General features: G+C 40.4%; 1 protein-coding gene and 2 pseudogenes across 4 annotated transcripts in view; 2 read left to right on the top strand and 1 right to left on the bottom strand.

Annotated features, from left to right (window-relative positions):
* RCOR3 (REST corepressor 3) overlaps positions 1-10,645 on the bottom strand; it is a 53,480-nt gene extending 42,835 nt beyond the window's left edge. The window contains exons 1-3 of one of the 4 annotated variants that reach the window (XM_038542066.1): positions 10,328-10,645; positions 9,836-9,892; positions 1,811-1,888 (exon numbers count right to left, since the gene is read on the bottom strand). In XM_038542066.1, the coding sequence (XP_038397994.1) occupies positions 1,811-1,888; positions 9,836-9,892; positions 10,328-10,490 (298 nt within the window). In that variant the 5' untranslated portion in view covers positions 10,491-10,645. Of the gene's footprint in view, positions 1-1,256; positions 1,608-1,810; positions 1,889-9,835; positions 9,893-10,324 lie in introns of those variants that run through there. The other 3 variants (XM_038542065.1, XM_038542064.1, XM_038542067.1) reach the window with 3 other exon arrangements.
* A 633-nt stretch (positions 10,646-11,278) lies between these two features.
* LOC102153639 overlaps positions 11,279-22,073 on the top strand; it is an 84,753-nt pseudogene continuing 73,958 nt past the window's right edge.
* LOC100685193 overlaps positions 17,994-22,073 on the top strand; it is a 51,933-nt pseudogene continuing 47,853 nt past the window's right edge.

The raw sequence follows: 22,073 nt of genomic DNA, 5'->3' as shown, positions 1-22,073 counted from the left end.
ATATATATATGAAGTGTTTGGAATAACACTTGGCACATTTTAGGTACTTTATAGGAGTCTGCTATTATTATTAATCAATTTAAGATAATTGAATATATAAAAATGCTATTATAACAATAATGTTGCTAGAATAACTATTTTTTATGGATGCTATTATAGTTCCCTAAGACTGTAAACATTTGCAGAAAATCCAAACATTACATTTTGTTTAGAGCTTAAACACACAGCACTTAAGCACAAGACAGGTCTAAATATATGCTGCTTAACAAAAATGTCCTACAGTCCTATAAATAGAAGGCTAAACAATACCAGTCAACCTGTGGTTTCCAATCTTGGCTATGTAGTAAAATCAGTGGGAGATCTTTTAAAAAGTAAGTCTGGAGCACCTGGCTGGCTCCACTGGAAGAGAGTGCAACTCTTGATCTTGGAGTCAAGAGTTTGAGCCCCAAGGAGGGCAAAGTCAGATGTTTAACCGACTTTATTTAAAAATAAAATCTTTAAAAATAAATTAATTAAAATAAAGTCAGTCCAGACTCCACCCCTAAAGATTCTGATTTAATTGGTTAGAGATAGAGACCAGACATCAGTACTGTTTTTTTTAAAAGTTCCCTCACATGATTCCAATGTACAGCCAAGGTTGAAAACCACTACCTGAGATCTTTGGTCTAGGATATTCTACATGGACACCACACAATCAGGATATGATGGCTTTTTGAATTTTGTTTTCTACTTTGTTAAATGCACCACTGTACAAAGCAGTGCTAGGAGAGCAAAAGCCAGTGATACCCTGATGCTCAGTTTATGAATGAAAACCTTTTCTTGTAATGAGAACTGAACCAGAGAAACCTGATAATCTCCTTCAGTCCCAGGCCAAATGCACAATTTTGTGTTTTTTGTTAAGAATGCCTCAAGGGCATGTAATTCTAGATTACCAGCTAGACCTTTTGCTGGTATTCCAAAACTGTCAAACAGGAAGAATTATCAGGTATGCAGCATAATAGTCAATTGTCAATTTTTAGTTCTCTTATTGCATCAATAAATATGCTTAGACTTACTATGCACATTATATATAGGACATCATTAATTTTCATGGAACTAAATAAACCGTCATGGGACATCTTTAAGATTTTAGTAAATATTTTTAAAAGACAAGCTTATTTTACAGCTGCAAGAATAGCTGTGCAGTGGTTTTGTTTGTCTGTTTTAACAAATTCAATGATAACTGAATGGAGGGGTGGGAATCTTAGTTTTGTTACCTGCACGTTTCCTATATCTGATGTGCCGCAAAGGATCAGGTCCGCTACATCACATTGAAGTCTAAAGCCACACCATGATTCAAGAAGTGCATGGTCAATGATCCAGAAGGTCTCCGTCCAGAAATGGAGAGCTCAAAGATGACCTGATTGATGGCTGCTGAAGTCAGTTCTTTCCCCTTTCCTCTTTAAAATGGTAATGATAGTGGGCTCTTTGAAGTTTGAAGGCATTTCTTTACAGCTCCATATACTGAGGAAAAGCCTGTGCAGATGTCTACATAGTAACTCCCTCCCCTGCTTGAGGATTTAAGCAGCAATGCCATCAGATCCTAGGTATTTTCAGTCTTCCTGGGCCTGACACAAATTGGAATGATCAACCCACTATCTTTCAAAAGGAAAAACATTCTAATATAACAACCTCCATCAAAGAAACAAAACAAAACAAAGACAAACTGTTTTCTTATGAGAATCTAAGCAACCCAAAACAAATATAAGTTGCATTTTGAATTTGCTGATAGATCCCTACTGACACAAATATTCAATTTCAGAAAACTTACATTTGGCATCTGGGATACTGTGATACGGAGACCACACAAGCATTCCTCCATTGTCTTTATCTGTGTACTTTGTAGCACCTGGGGAAAAAAATTCATTGCTTTAAATATGATGGATTTTATGTACATTTAAAATAAGTATAAACAAAGCAAGCTTTCTTTCTATTTTAGTACAGTACCTGCAAGAGGACAAAGAAAGTCAGGAAAACACAGAGAAGGAAAACAGATTTACATTAAATATACTAAATATTTCATTTATGGAATTGAAGAAAATTTCACAAACACTGAAGTTAACCCCCTTTAAATTTAAAAGAAAAGTTTTCTTAAGTACGTCCTATAACTCTACTTGACAGGTAATGAACGTGGTTTAACCTTCTAAACATTATTTAGGCGTCATTAAAAGTTCTTTTAAAACTAGAAAATAGTTCAGGTGTTATTTGTTTTGTCTCATATCTAAATGGGCCAAGATTATCATCATTTAAAAATAATTGTATCTGGTTTTTTATGGTTTTTATTTAATCTTACTCCTTGTGAGTCTGTAGGTTATTCCTTCTTAGTCTTAATCTCATTTATTACAGTTTAAAAAACTATGCTCTGTGTAAGAGGAAAACAAAGTAAAAAAATGTAAAAGTCAATAATGCTGTTTCTTCTTGATGTAATCGGAGTCTACCTCTAATGTAGAAGCATACCATTAGTGTTGCTTATTTCTAATGTTTTCTGACTAAAAAGTCAGAAAAATCAAGCTCTATTAAAACTGCATTAAGGACAGAATGAGTGAAAGCCTGACACAGCTATCTCAGTGCCAAGTACATGCCCGTGGGTTCTGTCTTTTAATTACTTGGTGGTCTTTTTCTGGATTCTTTCTAATTCCTAGGTGCATTCCAGTTAATTAAAACTATCAAGAAATGAAGCATTGTTGCCACCTACTTTAAGACTTGTCTATGAATATGTCATAATTGACTTTTATGAGGTATTGATAGCTACCACCAACTAATGGCAAGAATTCCAAAATTATTCACATATTATCAGAATTCTGAGTTTAAACTGTAATCATTCATAATGTTATAAGATATTTGGAATTAAGAACATTCACTTCCAGGGGTAAAGGAACTACTAGTATAATCCCAATCTAGAGAAGTTATCTATCCAGCAAAAATTTAATATAGTTCAGTCGTTTTTAATTTTTAGAGAATCATTACACTTTACTACTGCATATTCAATCAACAAATTATAGTTACAGAACGATATATTGTTAGTGAAAATATGAAGCTAAAATTATTTAAAACTTGTAGGTTTTACTTATAAAGAAAAATTAAGGATGGAGAAATGAGAAAACAATACCAAAGTATCACAAAAACCGTAATAACAAAATGAATCTAACAGCAAGACCTACTACATTTTTTGTAACTTTAATAAAAGAGGACAAAAATAAAAGCTGAGAATTTAAGAAAATGCAAATTAGAAGTACATTATCTAAAATTAATATTCAGGGTGGCCGGGGTGACTCAGCGGTTTAGCGCGGCCTTCAGCCCAGGGTGTGATCCTGGGGACCTGGGGACGAGTCCTGTGTCAGGCTTCCAGCATGGAGCCTGCTTCTACTTCTCCCTCTGCCTTTGTCTCTGCCTCTCTCTCTCTCTCTCTCTCTCTGTTTCTCTCATGAATAAGTAAAATCTTTTTAAAAAATTTAATATTCAATGAAAACAAATGTCAAGTTCTTAAAAAACTTCAAAAATAAGATATATATTAAATTTCTAATCACATAAAATACAAACACAAAAGCAAAATTGGCAGCCACTCAATGGAAATAAAATAGACAAGCTATCCAAGTTGGTCAGAAGTCTTTATCTACTGCTATTTCTAGTGAGTATTCTAAACTTCAATGCTTCAACATGGACTAATTCTTTTTCACGATGGATTATAACAATAAGATAATTTAAATCCTACTTAATAGAATGAGGAATGCAACAAAGAAAGGTTTCCATTAACTCTCAAGTCTTAAGAGCCTATCATGCTTAATATTTAAACATATTTCCTGCATCTGATTTCTGCATTACAGAAAATCTTAATTAAAATACCTTTACAAAATGTCTCTTCTTAGACAGACATGAACTATTTTTTGTATTTTTCCCCATGAAGAGTAACAGTTAAGTTTCCCAAAAAATTCTTAGGACTATAATTAAGGGACTCATCTGATAAAAACTGACACCCAAGCTGTGAGGACTAACAGCTCTTCTAATATGGGGGTGGGGGTGGGGTAATAGGGAGAGTAATCACGTCTGGTAGCAGAGAATGCCTAATTAGACATTTCACAATGTTCTTTTCCTAATCTTGAACTAAACTCTACCATTTTCAATCATGTAGGTGTCAACTAGGCCCAAGAGATGACTGATGTTCACAGGAAATGAGATATTTTAATATAATGGTTAAGAGTGTAACCATTACAGAGCCAGACTAAGTCTGAATCCAAACTCTGCGATTTCCTAGCTTTGTCATCTTAAGGAAATTGACCTATGCTGTCTGTGCCTCAGTTTAGTTCTTTAAAAACACAGATGATGAGGAGGTGCCTGGGTGGCTCAGTCAGTTGCGGCTGACTATGGATTTCAGCTCAGATCACAATCTCAGGGTCCTGGGATTGAGCTCCTCCCTCCCCCAGCCCCCCTGTCGGGCTTCCCACTCAGTGGGGAGTCTGCTTGAGGATTTTCTCTGCTCCTTTATCCCTTCCTGCTTTTTGTGCTCTAAAATAAATAAATATTTTTTAAAAAGGGATAAGAGTACCTACTTCACAGAATTAAAAAATTATATGAATGTATGCAAAGTACCTGCCATAGAGTAAGCATTACCTAAGACATTATTTTTGCTAGTATATGCTCATTGAAAGCAGTTATCTTTATTCTGAAAAGCTTCTTGTCACTTTATCAAATAATAACACAAATGAATAAAACCTCATGGGTCTCTAACACAAACAGCTGATGCCTTCTTTCATCAACCCCTTGAAAATGAGACTAGATAGCTAAAATGACTTTTTGTTTTTCTAACAACTCAGATCTGACTCCTTTCCTATAAAGTAAGAGAAAGTACCTTGTATTATTAAAAACAATGTACCTCTTAGGACGCTTTGCATCCAATGAAGTCTTACCCTTTCCATTATAAAAGTTTTAGAAAAATATTTAAAGGGCAGAAACTTAATGTTTATTTTGCTTTTATGTGTAACAATATTTAACACTGTATCTCAAAACTATCTGATACACAGAAGTAACACTGAAAATCAAGCTTGCCTCACCAACAAAATAACAGGTCTTAGAAATATCCTATCTTCTGGACTGGGCTCAGTGGTTGAGCATCTGCCTTTGGCTGAGTTGGTGATCCTAGGGTCCTGGAATCGAGTCCTGCATCAGGCTCCCAACAGGGAGCATGCTTCTCCCTCTGCCTATGTCTCTGCCTCTCCCTGTGTCTCTCTCATGAATAAATAAATAAAATCTTTTTTAAAAAATTCTATCTTCTAAATAGGTTAAAAAACAAAGCAAAACCTAGATAGCAAGCTACTATCATTTTAAAAGACTACATAGTAGCATGACAGTTCTGAAAACAAATTGAAACAATTTTTAAAAGCATGAAACACTTAAAAGTTTAATCCTTTTGAAATCTTTTAGATATCCTTAACTGCAGATGGTAAAGTTCATTTATGAGACTAACTAGGGGAAAACCAACAACTAAAAAACAAAAGTATAATTTTGATAAGCTAGGATTTTACTCTAATAGCAAATTTCAAAATAAGGACAAAAGTAAAAATCTATTTCTCCTTAGATTTAAGACATTTAGAATAAGGATTTTGATGGAAATCATGGGATGAATACTTTACATAAAGAACTTAAGTACTGAGTATATTAAGACACACAAAACATTTTTAAAAATTCTATTTATGAACTAGGTTCTCACATATTTAATTCACTACCTTCAAACTGGGATAAGTAGACTTTTCAAGGGATACATAAGCATAAGTAAGTTTTATAGAAATCAATTTTCAGAACTTTAGCTTCCCTATGTGCTTTTTCCCAAGACAATCTGCCTGCAAACTCACCACATTCTAAGCAATATGCTCATTCTACTTCTGATCTTCTTCACAAATGTCCTTCTCTCACCCCCACCCCCAAAAAGGCACCTTTCTCACCTCATCCCACATTTGACAGAGTACATTGCACAAAATTTTAAGACCTCCACAGTGCCAAACAAAGAGTGTCAGCAAGGTTCTCCTTTACTCAAGGCACCATAGCTATTACAATTTCAATCAATTATACATTAATTGTAATAACTCAAACCAGGAGAGACTTAATACTTAGAACCTTGTGTTCACAAGAATACATAATACAGTGATAGAGAAATTGAATAAGTGATCAATAAAGTATTTTCAAGCACAGAACTACAAAAGTCTGTGGGGGGGGGGAATGCATGGAATGATTTCAAAGATAAAAAGGAAAAATGTTAACTTTCAGACTATTTTCCTATTTAGACTTTTTATAAAACAGATACTATCATATTACTCTAGTATTTGTATTTAACTGAATGCATTTAAAATAAGGATATAATGGCTATATTTCAAAATGTTAATATTTTCAATAAACTGGAGATTATATTTTTCAACTATTTAAACACAGCAACAAGTGACAGATGTCAGAAATATGCAAGAAAATATTTTTTTGAAAATTCTTTTATGGATACACAAAACAGTTTGAAGACCATTGCTTTATAGACATTATTTTTCACCAAATCTTATGATACAGTTAGCATCTCCCTCTCACAAATGAGAAAACAAAGGCATGGATACATCAGGTAGTTCATCAAGGTCACTATGCCACATTAGCTAAAAGGCATATGGGAAGAGGTGAAACTCTTAATCTCCACAGGAAACTGCTCCTCCTTGATATACAGTCAGGAGGCAATAAATAAAAGTTGGGAAGCGAAAAATCTGAAAAAAAAAAAAAGGCACCTAAGAAAATAATCAAATCCAGTTAGTAAATTTTTATAGAGGCATTCTTAGCAATGGTGTTAACGTACACTGTTCCTAAACTTTTATTCAGTAATTCTAATATAAATCACAATTCTCACATTTTCTAAAATACTCATTTTAGTATGTCATTCTGTGTTTTCTATCATCACCATCAACTTCTCTAATAAAAATATCCTACACACACACACATCCTCTTTAATTTTCCTATATTTTGATAATAATCTTGGTATCTAAATAATTTTTCTTCCAAATAACTTGGTTATAGGTAAATAATCTCCATGAAGGTAGACTGGTTTATGAAACTAAAGAGAATGATATGACAAAGAGAAAAGGAGAGAGAGGAACTGATTATTTCTTAATTTCTATCATTAATTAATAAATCTCTTTTCCTTTTATCTTTTCTAAGGAAGTATGTTTAATTTTTCACCAAGTTATACTGGATTAATGTGAAGTAGAAACTTCACACAACAGCACAACACTTGGAATAAAATAGACCAGTGGCACTATATTGAAAGGCACAGAGGTTCAATATCTACCTTTTAAGTGTGTTAACAACTGATAATCTACATTTGCTTGACAAGATTTGCTTACAATGGCTACAGAAAAGCCCTAGGCTTAAGTGATAACTGGTTTTAGTTGTGTCCTTGGGTTCAGTATTCTGCATACGATTAAGCAAAAAATTTATAGATGAATTTTTAAAATGTGACATATACCCTTAACCTGATGAAGAGTATCAATTATCATGAGTAAAAATATTGAAAATAGGACTTTAAAAAAATAATTCAGTGATTTTTTTTTCCTACAAATATTCTGCTTAGGCTTAAAATAATAATTTAAAAATGATGATCAAGTAACTGGATAACCCAAATAGTGGCCATGTAAAACTACCCGAAGTGGTCTGCATTTTTAATGATGATTTTTCAAATTTCGAAATTTATTCCAGTATTTAGTCTATCATGAAATGAAAACCAAAAAACCCAAACCAAACCAAAACCAAAAAAGTGATCTAGACTAAGGCCATATATTTGTTCCAACAAAAAGTCTGGCTTTTTAGACACAAGACCTCCTAATCAACCTGTGCATACTTGTCTATGAAATATAAACCTACCTAATGGAGCATAAAGATAAATGTTTATTAATTTAGGAAATAGCTCTGGCTATTGGATTATAATTTGTAAATCAATTTATCATTTACCAAAAAAAGCAGAGTATCCCAAATCAGAAAGGTAAAAATGTATGCAGGATCATTCCTTCTAATCAGGAAATTTAATCTTTACTGAATAACTGCCATATGCCCAGTCATGTATTCCTGACAAGAATTCCATGAAGCATTTTTTATTTCCATTTTACAGCTAAGGAAATTAAGGATCAGGGAAGGCCGCGAACTTGGTTCAGAGCACAAAAATAAAAGAGCTAGAAACTGAATTCAGTCTATCTCAAGTCAAAGTATGTCAAATGTCAAGTTAATTCCCGAAGCAGCACGATAATGTGAAGAGTGTTACTCCCCTACTAGCTACTCCAACAAAATTAGTTTCATAGATCATTTAAAATTATTTGAAGCCCACCAGTAGTACATACACTGGATAGCTTTTGAATAAAATGTATTAACAGCTCTGTCTTTTAGAAGGCAACCCACATCTAGTGAGCACCCTCACCATTGCTTTTACCTACTGAAAACAGGCTGCACGGACGATCCTTTTAACACTCATTATTTTACCCTCCCCCTTGGGACAGGAGGGGCTGCCACCTAGCCCCCCCCCCCTTTTTCTTTTGCATTGCCTTAACGGGCAGGGGATGAATGATGATATCCATCTATACCCCATAATGAAGGAAAGAAGCTATCCCTCCCCGCCAAAAAAAAAAAAAAATAAATAAATAAATACAAGCAAGCTCTATCAATAACTAATACAGAATTCAAAAGTACGATACAATGTTATTATATGTTGGCAATGGGCAGAAAAACTGACCAACTGTAAGGAGGAAGGAGGGGGAGAGAAGAGGAAAAAGGAAAAAGGGGAAAAAAAAAAAAAGCTCCTTCAAAGTCAGTGCAAAGCCTGAACTGAAGAAGGGTCTGGGGTGGGGAGAAGGAAACGCGCTCCACTCCGGGAGGCTCCTGCAAGGGCGCCTCCATATGCGGAACTCTCGCCCAATCCCCGTCCAGGCTGAAATCCCGTGACCGCCAGAGAGCCTGTTTGGAGAAAAGTAGACAGGGAGCCCGCAAGCTGGGTTGGCAGAGGACGCTGGAACCTGGCTGCTCGGGGAGAAAATGTCTCCTTGGCAGCTGCAGCCACTGTCCTGTGGTCTGACTTCCTAGGGCTGGCTGCAGGGCGAGGTGTGCCTCTGGCTTCTCCCCACCCCCTTCCCCCATCCCTTTCTCTCCGCGGCTCCTACACTCCGCAGAGCTGTCGCGGCCAGAGCTACACCACCTAGCTAAAAAGAAAGAGAAAAGAAAACCCCGTGGAGGCGCGGGTCGGGCAGGGCTGGGCTCGCCCTCGGCCGGGGCCGATGACAGCAGCCCCGGCATCCGCCGCCCTTGCGGAGCGCGGCCCTCCGCTCCGGGGGTCGGTGCTGTGCGGTTGACATTTGCAGGGTTCTCGTACACGCAGCCCGCACGCCCTCTCCTGCAGCCTCGGCCCAGCAGCCGCTCCTTCCCCAGCCTCGGACCCCCCGGATCCGCCGAGGGCCGCCTCCCTCTGCTCCTCCCCGACCTCGCCCGGGGCTCCTGGGGGCAGAAAGGCGATGCCACCGGCGGGCAAGTGGCCTCCCCAAGGAACCATGTTAACCTTGCAATGCACACATCTGCCCACACGCCCTGTGTCACAGCCCTGCCAAGCCTGACAGCCTCCCCGCCAGATGCCTGCCCATCCCGGCCCCGCATCCCCTCCCAACCGGACCCCCACACCTCGGCCGCCCCTCTACCCCTTCCACCCTAAATCATTCCCAGAAAGGGAGGTGGGGGGTGGGGGGAGGGGGGGGGAGGTGGGTTGGAGAGACAGGATTTTTGCTTAAGCAAATATATCTACCTGGATCAAATTCAGGGATCCGAGCTTGGTATTCAGCTCCGACTCTCATCCCAACATCTGCAAAGCAATGCCAAAAAAGAAAAAAAAAAAAAAAGAAAGAAAGAAAAAAAGAAAAAGAAAAGAGAAGAAAAAAAAAAGAAAGAGTGGGGGGGGAAGAAAAAGGAAGAGACACTTAATAAAATATAAAAATTGCTGGAGGGAGGAAAGAAGCGGCGGGTGGATGGGAAGATATTAACTCCGGGCACTCCGGGAGATGGCAGCGGATGGGGGCGGGGAGGGGGGGCGGAGGGAGGGCGGAGGATTGGCGGAGGGCGGGGGGCGGGGGGGCGGGGGTCGCGGGGGTGCTGCTGCACTGCACCGGGAGTTCGAGGCTACCGCAGCGCCCGGGCTCCGAGGGGAGGGAGGGCGGGAGCGCGGCGAGGGGAGGGGGCTGGGGGAGGGGAGGAGGGAGGGGGGCAGGCGGGCTGGCGGGGAGGAGTTCGAGGCTACCACCGTGCTCGTCGTCGCTGCTGCAGCCGCTCTCGGGCTCCGAGTAGTGCAGCCCGCCGTTGGTGGACGAGGCGCCGCCGCCGCCGCCCGCCGGGCTCTTGGCGCTGCCGTTGGCCGATCGGTTCTTCCCCAGTAACTCGGGCCCTTTCTCCATCATGCCGGGCATGGTAGAAGAGGGGAGGGGGAGAGGCGAGGGGAAGCGGTAGGCGTCAGGGTGAAGGGGGAGATGGCTTACGAGTGCGGGCGGGCGGGAGAGGAGCAGGAGGAGGAGGAGGAGGAGGAGGAGGAGACGGCGGCGGCGGCGGCGGCGGCGGAGGAGGAGGAGGAGGAGGGTGTTAATATGGAGCCGCCATAACCGCCCCGGTCCGGCGGTAGCGCAGTCGCCTCACAACAACCCGCCCCGGCCCCGCCTCCCCCCTCCCCTCCCCTCCCCTCCCCTCCCCTCCCCTCCCCTCCTCCCTCCGCCCGCCCCGCGCGGTCCCGGGCGCCTCTGTCGGCCGCGCCGCGCTCTACGCCGCCGCCGGTATCACTCCGCCCCGCAGGGAGGTTCCGGCCGCCGGGCGGGGAGGGGCGCGCGGGGGGGCGCAGGGGGGAGGGGGAGGGGAGGGGCGGGGAAGCCCCGCTCGCCGGCAGCCCGGGCAACCCCGACCGAGCTCCGAAGATCGCCGCGGAGGCGCCGCCGCCGCTCCGGCCGGCTTCCTAGGGGGCGCTCGGGCGCAGGCGAGCTCGGCGGCCCGGGGACTCTTTGCCGGCTCTGGGCGGAAGGAACGCGCCCAGCCCGGGGAAGGGCCGGCGCGGCCCGGGGCGCGGAGTCCGGGCGGGGGCTGCGCGGGGGCTGCGGGGGCTGCGGGGGCTGCGGGGCGCGGCCGCCACCCTGCCCCGCGGAGAGCCTGCGGCCGCCCGGCCGCTCCGTCTCGCGGCTCCTCCGCCGGCGTGGGGCGGGTGTGGCGGCCGTGCCCGCCGAGCAGCCGGGGGCTGGAGCGGGGCGCCCGCAGGCTCGGGGCCCCCGACTGGCAGTCGTCTGGCCGCTGCGCTCTGGGTTTCTGGATCCCGGAGCTGGGCCCCGACCCCCTAGAGGCACTGAGGCCGCCGAGGTGATTTCCGGGGCTGAGCGGTGCAGCTGTATTTTGCTAAAAGGTGGTCTGTTGTTTCATTTTAAAAAAAAATTTTTTTGAAAAAGACACCTTTCCCGTTTTCTCACCTTTGCTTTATTGTATCCATCTTTTTCGCTTTGACTGTCTCATTAGTTAGGAAGTGGGTGCTGCCCGTGGTGAAATTAAACTACCAGCGGGGCCTTGTCCAAGGCGGGGGTGCTTGCTCAGTCCGCGCTGACCCGTGGTCCGGGCTTGGAGCCGAGCTGTAGGGAGGGCGGAGTCCCCGCGCAGAGGTGAGGCGCGAGCTGCAGCCTGGCAGGCTGTGTGCTCTGTAATGCTTTTACGAATTGCATTAGGCAGAAGGGGTAGGGAACTGCATATTTTGTTCACCAGATTTGAGGGTGTTTGCTATGTGCCAGCCTGCCTGGCATTGGGAGCTATTTATGATTTTCTTTCTTTCTTTTTTTTTAAGTACTTCTTGTTTTGGCTCAGCAGTTAAGAATTGAGGACTTCTGATGAACATATAGTATGCAAGATGTATGCAAAGCAGTATTTGTGGTCTGTAGGTCAGGTACTCTCCAAACACTTAAAGGTTGTCCTGTATGAATTCTATTAACAGGTCAATGCAGAATGGATCAAAGCAGAAAATAAGCCTGTCTGGCCAAAGCAAGACTCGACTGAAAGCAGTAACATACCTAAAGCAGGAATGTCTCAATCAGGAATTGAGCCAAAAAAAAAAAAAAAAAAAAAACACTTGGGAAGTAAATATCTGGCAGGATCCCTGTTTAAAGGGGAAAGTCTTCTGAGCAGGTACAAAACCTATTTTGTTCTGACCGTGGAGGTAATTTGATCTATCATAGCTTGATATGATTCTATTAAATCATGCAAGTAAAAACCTCTTACTCTTTAGCTTCTCTCAGCAAATACAGTTTTGAATATTATTTTAATTCCCCTACATTTTTTCTACAGTGAGAAAGTGTCCTGTCCAAGTGAAATGAATAGCCATTTCCTATAACAGTTACATTTTTCATTGTAAATTAATACACTGATATTTTCATTTTTATACACAAGCTCCTAATGAACGTGATTCAGCATCTCTGGCCCTGTAATGCAAAGGCCAGACCCTGAACTAAGTGAATTCACAAAAGATAAATGTCGCTCTGAGGCCTCCTGGCCAGCATGCTTTCTAACTCCCCAACTTTGCCATACCGTCCAGCCTCTTCTACTGAAAGGAATTTCTGTGTGTAGATCAAGGATTAAAACATTGTGAAGATTTGGGGACTTCTGTAACTTATTTCTAATTACTAGTAAAACCGTTAAAGAGGATTCACACTTTTCTTTGAGTACAACAAAGAGGACAAAACAAGGGAGAATGCATTCCACTCTTGGGAGAAGAACCTCAGAGATTGGGGGACTTTTCTTTCTGTTTTGCCCCAGAAGAAAAGGAAAACACCTGGAGCTGGCCTGGCACTGAAGAATAATCATAGGCCTTAGGATGATTTCCCAACAGTTAATAAGAATGGTATAAAAAAAGGCAAAACCTAAAAAAATACTTAGGGATATCTATAAGGAGCTAGAGGAAGAGAATCTAGCCAAGGAAGAAGAAAGGTTTAAGAAAGTTAATAAATAATGGCCAGTGATGCAGAATCATGAGAAGGGTTTAAGAAAAGGCCTCTGGATTTGTTACTTAGAACAGTGTTTGTTATTTTGTTTGACTGTTTTTATACTGTATTATTATTATTATTATTTACTATTTCCATTGTAGTTTAAATTTGGAATAGATGATACATGATAAAATCAAAAGATAAAAGGATATGCTTTACTATTGTACTGGACATCCCAGCAACAAAAAGGCAAGGAGGGCAGCCCAGGTGGCTCAGTGGTTTAGCGCCTGCCTTCAGCCCAGGGCATGATCCCGGAGACCTGGGATCTAGTCCCACATCAGGCTCCCTGCATGAAGCCTGCTTCTCCCTCTGCCTGTGTCTCTGCCTCTCTTTCTCTCTGTGTCTCTCATGAATAAATAAATAAAATCTTTTAAAAAAAAAAGGCAAGGAAAAAATGTATAAGGATTGGAAAGAAATACATGAATTTGTTTTTTAGAGAAAGCATGATCGTCTGTATATAAATTATAATCTATAAACCTTCAATATTCATAATGAATTTAGCAAGCTGCTGGATAGTCAGTTTGTAAAGATCAATTATATTTTGAAATACTAGCACTAAACAATTAGAAAATGAATTTTTTAAAGTGATAAATATGAATGTGTCAAAAATTTCAAATACCTCGTATATTAGCTTTCTACAATAGCTATGACAGATTACCATAAACTCAGTGGCTTAAAACAAACTCCTGTCATACTTCTGGAGATCACAAGTCTGAAATCAAGGGGTCAGCAGGGCTGCACTCCCTCCAGAGGCTTTACAGAGAATCCATTCCCTCCCTTTTTTTTTTTTTTAAGATTTTATTTATTTATTCATGAGACACAGAGAGAAAGAGAGGCAGAGACACAGGCAGAGGGAGAAGCAGGCTCCATGCAGGGAGACCAACATGGGACTCGATCCGGGGTCTCCAGGATCAGGCCCCGAGTTGAAGGTAGTGCTAAACCGCGGAGCTACCAGGGCTGCCCTGTTCCCTCCCATTTCTAGTTTTCTGGTGTCTGCTAGCATTCCTTGGTTTGAAGCCACATCATCACCCCAACCTCTGCCTCCACCTTCACATTGTCATCTCCTCTCTATATCATGAATTTTCCTCTTCCTCTCTATATAAAGACACTGATAGCATTAGGATCCATCTGGATAATCTAGGATTATCTCCTTGTCTCAAGAGCCTTAATCACATTTGCAAAGATACATCTTCCAAATAGGGTAACAGTTATAGGTTCCAGGAATTAGGACCTGTTATTTTGAGGGGACCATCTAACACATGGCACCTAGGAATAAATCTTAATGAAAGGTGTATAAGAACTCTATATTATATACATATATATATATATACACACATATGTATGTACATACATAATATAATTATAATATGTATATTTGGTTGAGAGAAATTAGAGAAGACCCAAGTAACTGGTCAGATACAGTATGCTCATGGATTGGAAGACCCAATATTGTAAAAAATGTCAGTCTCCCCAGTTGATCAGTAGGTTTAGTCTAATCCCTGTTAGAATCCCAGCAGATTCCCAAACTGATATTTATATGGAAATTCAGAAGATGATAAGAGAATGGTTTAGTTCAATTGGTATTTTATTTTTTTTAAAGATTTTATTTATTTATTCATGAGAACCACAGAGAGAGGCAGAGACATAGGCAGAGGGAGAAGCAGGTTCCCTGCAGGGAGCCCTATGCAAGACTCAATACTGAGAGCCCTATCACACCCTGAGCCAAAGGCAGACCCTCCACCACGGAGCCACCCAGGTGTCCTGTGTTCTGTTGGTATTTTAGATGAAAATTGAATGTGGCTAAGAAATCATTTTGAATTAGTTAAGAAATTATGAGGTTTATATTACGGGACTGGTAACAGGAATACAATTGGGAACAGATGCAAATATTTAGGAGGTAAGATTAGCAAAATTTGGGGATTGGTTGAATATGGGAAGGAAAGGGGAATGGAGGAGTCTAAGCTGATGCCAGGATTTTGGCTTGAGTGGGTGGATTATGTCAACTACAGAGTTGGTGAATACTGAAGGGTTTTCAATTTGAGAGACAAGGAGAATAAATTAATTTCCATACATGTTGGGTTCTCAATAGAGAAATATCCAGCATACAGTTGGATATATAATCAAGATCAAGAGCACAGAGAGGGTGGGACACCTGGGTGGCTCAATGGTTAAGTGTCTGCCTTAACTCAGGGCATGATCCTGGAGTCCCGGTATCTAGTCCCAGATGGGGCTCCCTGCAAGGAGCCTGCTTCTCCCTCTGCCTATGTCTCTGCCTCTCTCTCCCTCTCTGTGTCACTCATGAATAAATAAATAAAATATTTAAAAAAATAATAATATAGTTTAAAAATAAAAAACAGTGCAGAGAGGAATTTGTTACCAATTGACCATAGCTAAAGTCATGAGACCTAAGTAGATCACTCAAGAAGAGGATGTAAAATGAGAAGTATAATGAGCTGAGAATGAAAAGCAGATGAGCACCAACATTGAAGGGCCATACAGAGAAAATAAATCCATAAAAGAGACTGAGCATAAATAGAAAAGAACTAAGGAGAGTGTAACTTCCTGAAGTCAAAAGTGTAGAGAGATCTAAGAGAAAGAGGGTTACCAGGACAGCAGAGAAGTCAGTAAATTAAAGATAAGGCTACGGTATGTACGATGCTTTGGCAAGTAAGAGAACATGAATGATCTTGGAAAGACCAGTGTTCTGTTTAAAAAAAAAAGATTTTATTTATATGAGAGAGCACACAAGCGCGGGGGAGGGGGGGCGGGGGGAATGGCAGAGGGAGACAGAGAAGCAGACATGCCCTCTCCCCCCTTGCTGAGCAGGAAGCCCAATTCAGGACTTGATCCCAGGACTCTGGGATCATGACGTGAGCCAAAGACCGATGCTTAACTGAGCCACCCAGGCACCCAGAAAGACCTGTGTTACTGGGATCATGGGCCAAAAAACAAACTGCAGTGGGTTGAGAAGTGAAGTCCTTTAAGGAAATGGAAACAATATGAACCTACTCCAGAAAAGTACTCCATGGGTTAAAAAAAAAAAAAAAAAAAAGCCAAAAAAGGAACTGTCTTAGAGTAGCTATAGGGTTAGAGGCAAGACTATGTGTATATGTAATATTTCAAAAGTTGAAGTACCAAGTGTGGTTATATCTCCTTTATTTTCAGATGGATACATACAGCTGGAACTTGATGTTACAGAAAAGAGATTAAAAGTTATTTAGGTCTGTGTATATAGTAGATGTTTAATGAACATTTGTTGAATTGAACAAAACCAACATCCAGGCCATCGCAGAATGTATGAATCTCCTTTCTAACATACACACATAAATAACTATAGCTGCCTGCACATGGTAAAAATATATCTGACAGAGTATATAAGAAACTGTTTACTGCTGGGGAGGGGAGGTATCACCATCTGAGATGAAAGGTAGATTTTATCTCTTATGTATTACATTCCCAATTGGTCTCTTTTGCCATGTGAATGTATTACTGTTTTGAGGAAGTAAACATTTAAATCAGCAGACAAAACACAGATAAGTATAATTTTAAAAATAATGTAAAAGTTCCACCTACTCGGAAGTTGAGAAGTAGAACAGAAGAAGAAAGGTGTAAAAGGTAGGGGTATTATCCTGTTTTCCAAAAGGAAAAAAAAATTTAAGTAGGGCAGTAATTCACCAACTACACTTAGGTACACAGGAGGATCAACAAATGTCCTAATTTATTCATATTATCCAGGCTTGTATGGTTTTCTTTATGACAACACATTTGCTAAAAATTTATTGATTTGCTTTTTGATTCTCCTTCATTATCACTTTAGAAGTGCCTGTCCCAGTAGTTTAACTCCAAAACAGTCAGTTGATGCTGTGTGTTGTGCCCCAGATTGCGAATCTGAGAAACTACCAAGGAGCCGACACCAATGCAAACACACGAGGGTTTACTTACAAGCTCGAGCTTGGGTCTAAGTGTACCCGACACAGCAGAGCAGGGACTTGGACCCCGAGACTAAAAGGCTAGCAGCTTTATAGGGGCCAGTGGCCAATGGGATACACAGAAAGTTGCACAGTAATGTTGGTCCACACACAGGTGGCCAATCGAATTACACCTTACCTTATAGTATCCATTTGAGCTGGCCTATTACTTTGGTCAGAATTGGCGCGCAGTTTTGGTGGGGACAAAGCAGGGTTACATTGTTATGAGCCGATTTCCGATTAGGGTGTGCCCAGCGGCTTGACTAGGGTGGGGCAGCGCCTTAAGCAATAAGCAGGTTATGTTGGGGTCATACAGGAGGTGGCAGGTGTAGCACAAAATGGAGTTAGTCCTGCTGTGCTTGTCCAGGGGTAGGGGATTTTTGTTAAATTTCCTGGGTCCCACACTGCAGCATTGAGCCCCGTCTAGTGGGAAGAACCCAAACATGTTTACAACAGGGAGGAGCTCCATGTTTTTGTTTGTCTTTTTTTTTTTTTTTAAGAACCACTGATCTCCAAGGTGGGGTGGGGATGGGATCATATAATCTTAAGAGCTGAAAGGACTTTTAGAGGTCTGGCAGTGACCTCCCCCTCCCCCAATAGTTACCATTTCTGAAGCTTGTCATATAACACCCATTTAAACAGATCTAGAGATAAGAGACAGCAACACAAAGTAGATCATGTTATTTTTTAAGATGTTTAAGTCTTAGAAAATCTCCTTTTTCTTTTTTTATTTTTTTGTACCCAAAGTTCAACTACGTCTAAAAGTAACACCAAATAACTGTCTAAAACAAAAAGAAAATTGACTTTTCATGTAAAAGTTATCCAGAGGTAGGTAGTCCTGGACTGAAAAGGACAACTACAATGAAAGCGTCAGCGATCCAGGCTCCTTTTATCTCAGTTCTCCACTGTTCCTAGAGTGTCACTTTTGCCCTTGTGATCCAAGATGGCGGTGAGAGTTCCAGTCATCATGACCACACTCCAGGATAGAGGAAGAAAGGCTGAAGGGCACACCCCTTCTCTTTAAGGAGATTTTCTAGAAATATTGCAAACCATTTATGCTGATATATCAATGTTCAGAACTTAGTCGCATGGCCTACAACTTCAGAGGAAGCTGAGAAATGTCAAAGTGCTCCATTAAAAATCAAGGTTCCATTGCTAAGGAATGAGTGCTGAAAGGCAGCTAGCAAGCTCTGTCACACTGGTCCTTTAAATATTTGAAAAGAACAGGGGCAAGGGGCACCGGGTGGCTAAGCATCTGACTTCAGCTCAGCTCCTGACCCCAGGATCCTGAGGTCAAGCCCCACCTGGAGCCCCAGGTCTAGCCCCTCCCCTCCTAAGCTAATGAATATAAATGTATTGTCATTTAATTTTACCTGGTTTATTTTAGCTTATCTGAACCTTTTGAGAACTTTTTGAATTCCAGCTTTCCTACTTAGCATATGACTTGGCTGTGGGCCTTTGCACCTCTGATAAGAAGAGTTCCTCTTCCAGAACAGAAAACCGTGTCTTAATTTATATTCTCAGCATTGGGTACAACCCCTTTGCATGGTAGATTCTTAATATTTGTTTAGTGAATGAATTCTGCAGTTAGAAGCAAAAGACATTTTCTTGAAGAGTTGGTTTTTTTTGTTAGGTGTGGTTTTTTGTTTATGTTTTTTTTTTTTAATTCTGGAATTGTTTATGAAAGGAGATTATAAAACACCCTGTCTTTTAAAATAATATAGACCTTTAGTGTCTGGGAGAGTTATGTTTTAACACATATCCTGACTTTTAAAAGGGGGGAAGGTGATTTAAGCAGTTTTCTAAATTTCTAGATCATACAAATATGATTCTGTGTTGATTTACTTGGGCAAATTTTTAAAAAGGAAAAGACTAGACAGTAACAGGTTTATTTTTTTTTTATTTTTTTATTTTTTCATTTTTTTTTTCAGTAACAGGTTTAAAGATTACATCTTAACTCTGCCCTTATACATTAATATCCTTTCTAACTCACTCCCTTCCCTCAGTTTCACAAATTACAAAATAGAATTCATAAATCAAAATTTTATTTTAGTTGAAAAGGCATTTAAAGAACATATTCATTAAAATCAGTCTAGGATCCAAATTCTGAGGTAATCTGAAGATTTGGGGATAAGATTAGATATATAAACTTCTGAAACAGAAACTAACATTAAATCTGTTTGTGGAAATAATCCTAGAAAGTAACTTGAAAATATTTACAAAGAAATACTGCTCGTGCAATTAAGGGCTCCTAATATTCTTGCAAATTCTTGCAGTCTGGAGATAGTAATCAAAATATAATGTGTAGAATGATCTATAAACTTGGCACTTACACATTAATGACACACATATACTTTCCCCAGTCACTGACACATTGTAAATATTTGGATCTTAATTATTATTAAATGCATAGGTTAGAAATAACTTTTTCCAGGAAGAGACCAAGGAGATGGCACCCCAAATCTATACATTAGTCCTTCACTTAGAATAAATTATTCCTAGAGATAACAATACAAAGAAACAGGTTTCCTGAAGAAACTATTTACTTGATATATACAGAATTTTTAAAAAGGTAACTGTTACCACCTGTACTATGTTTTGTTCCCCTTTCCCTCTGGCTACAGGGTCTCTTAGCTACATCTTGATCTAATTTCATTAGTGTTGGTTATAAGAATAATGTGTTTCTATTTAGCATGGACAAAATCTTTGGCTCTTGGGGCTTGCAAGTGGGTATAGGGCCCTTATGGCTATTAAGTTTCTCTCTGTCTCTCATATGCTCATACACACATCTCATTTCTCATCTCTCAGCTCTGTTTTCTCTGGGTTTACCTTCATTATTACTGCAAGAAGCTACACCTAGAGAGAAGCTTCCTTTAAACCTTATTAAAGCTAAAAAAATAAATAAATAAAAAATAAACCTTATTAAATAACAAGGAATGAAGGAGAAACCTGGTGCTTTACTGGACCAGTGGCTTTTCAAAGCTTTTCTAACCTGATAAAGTACACATTATATTGTCATATACTGATATGTCATATACTTATATACATAAATGTGTATCAGTCAGCTATTTCTGCATAATAACAACCAGAACATCTCAGGGGCATACAAAACTAAGCATTTATTTTTTTTAATTTTTTAAAAAGATTTTATTTATTTATTCATGAGAGACACAGGCAGAGGGAGAAGCAGTCCCTATGCAGGGAGCCCAACATGGGACTTGATCCCAGGTCTCCAGGATCACACCCTGGGTCGAAGGTGGCGCCAAACCGCTGAGCCACCCGGGCTGCCCTGAGCATTTATTTTCACTCACTGGTGGAAAAAGTCAGCTGATCTATGCTGGATTCCCCTGGGTTTCATGGCTTATCTTGGCAGGGCTAGCTTATGTGTCTGGATAGGTTGGTGGTTAGCTGACATAGGCATCATTTAACTCAGGAGCGGAGCCTTTTTGTCCTATTAGATTTTCAACTGACTGGACAAGGTCCACCCACATTAGAAAGAGAGCAATCTGAGTAACTCACCTAGGATTTAAATGTTAACTTCATCCAAAAACACCTTCAAAGAAACACTCAAAATAATATTTGACCAAATATCTGGATACCCTATGGATTAATCAAGTTGATACATAAAATTAACCATCACAGCCTCCTTATGCTTTGCTTTCCTAGAATAGTAGTCACCCCCAATCTACCTCTCAAGTTACTCCTTCCCCACCGACCCCCCAGGAAGAAATGCATTGTAACACTCTTATTTCTGGAAGATAGGCCATATTTGTCTTGTAGTTTTGTGAACAACCAGTCCACCACTGAATACCCCCTTCGGGGTTTAATTCCTCATAGTACTGTTGTATACAAAAGTCTTATGTAATTGTATATATATTTTTTCTACAAACACACATAAAGCTATTTCAAATCCCTGTGGAAAAGAATGGGATATAAATATACATACATTGTTTTTACCAACCTAAAGTTTTACATATTTAATTTTCTTATGAAGTGAAAGCTATCCTTTAAGGTCTGAAGTTGTTGGATTTTCAGAATAACTCAGTCATATCTTTTTCTTTTTCTTCCCATTTTATTAATAAACCAGAAAAGGCTGCCCTCGTTCTTAAGTTTTTTGTTTTTTTTTTTCACAATTTCTTAGTTTGAAGGGGGAAAGAAGTCGCAGACTATATGGGATGAATCCAGAGGCTTTAAAATTCATTCTAACATTTATGCATCATAATTTTGAGATTATTTGGAACACAACGATGCATAATACATAGTCTGTGGCTTTAAGGGGCTCATAACCATTTGAGAGAAAAAGAGACTTATCAAAAACAATCCTGGAGTTTAGAAGTCCTCTTTGTCTAGTAACATGCTCCATGATTCTCCATTTTACAGGTGGAGAAATAGATGCAAAAATCTATGACCAGGGGATCCCTGGGTGGCGCAGCGGTTTGGCGCCTGCCTTTGGCCCAGGGCGCGATCCTGGAGACCCGGGATCGGGTTCCACGTCGGGCTCCCGGTGCATGGAGCCTGCCTGCTTCTCCCTCTGCCTGTGTCTCTGCCTCTCTCTCTCTCTCTGATGTGACTATCATAAATAAATAAAAATTAAAAAAAAAATTAAAAAAAAAAAAAATCTATGACCAGTTGGGCAAATTATAATGAGTGGTATAACCCAGTAAGAGAGAAAACACCGAGGCAGCACCCACTGTCATAAATCTGTGCCTGGGTCTGAGTCTGACTCAGGAGAATCAAGCCATTGGGCAAATTGCCACCCTAGTGACTGACTTGCACCAACTCAAAATGACTTGCCATATCTCCCAACAATCCTGTCTTTTAAAGTCAGCTCATTTTCTCATTCTTAACAAGGGCTATTTCAGATATTCTCTTTTGTTTTCATTTCTCCAATCCTATTACTTACCTCTCTTTATTTTCACAGATGATCTTTCTTCTGACCTCAACCCTCTCCCCCCAACCATAAGCCATTAAACACTCTGCCACCAAATTGTAGTCTAAGCCTCTGCCTTCTTTGCCTTCCAGA

Source organism: Canis lupus, chromosome 7 (assembly GCF_011100685.1).
Source record: "Canis lupus familiaris isolate Mischka breed German Shepherd chromosome 7, alternate assembly UU_Cfam_GSD_1.0, whole genome shotgun sequence".
NCBI classification, from domain to species: domain Eukaryota; kingdom Metazoa; phylum Chordata; class Mammalia; order Carnivora; family Canidae; genus Canis; species Canis lupus.
The sequence above is the reverse complement of the archived record's forward strand: the minus strand, read 5'-3'. Positions and strand labels throughout refer to the sequence as shown.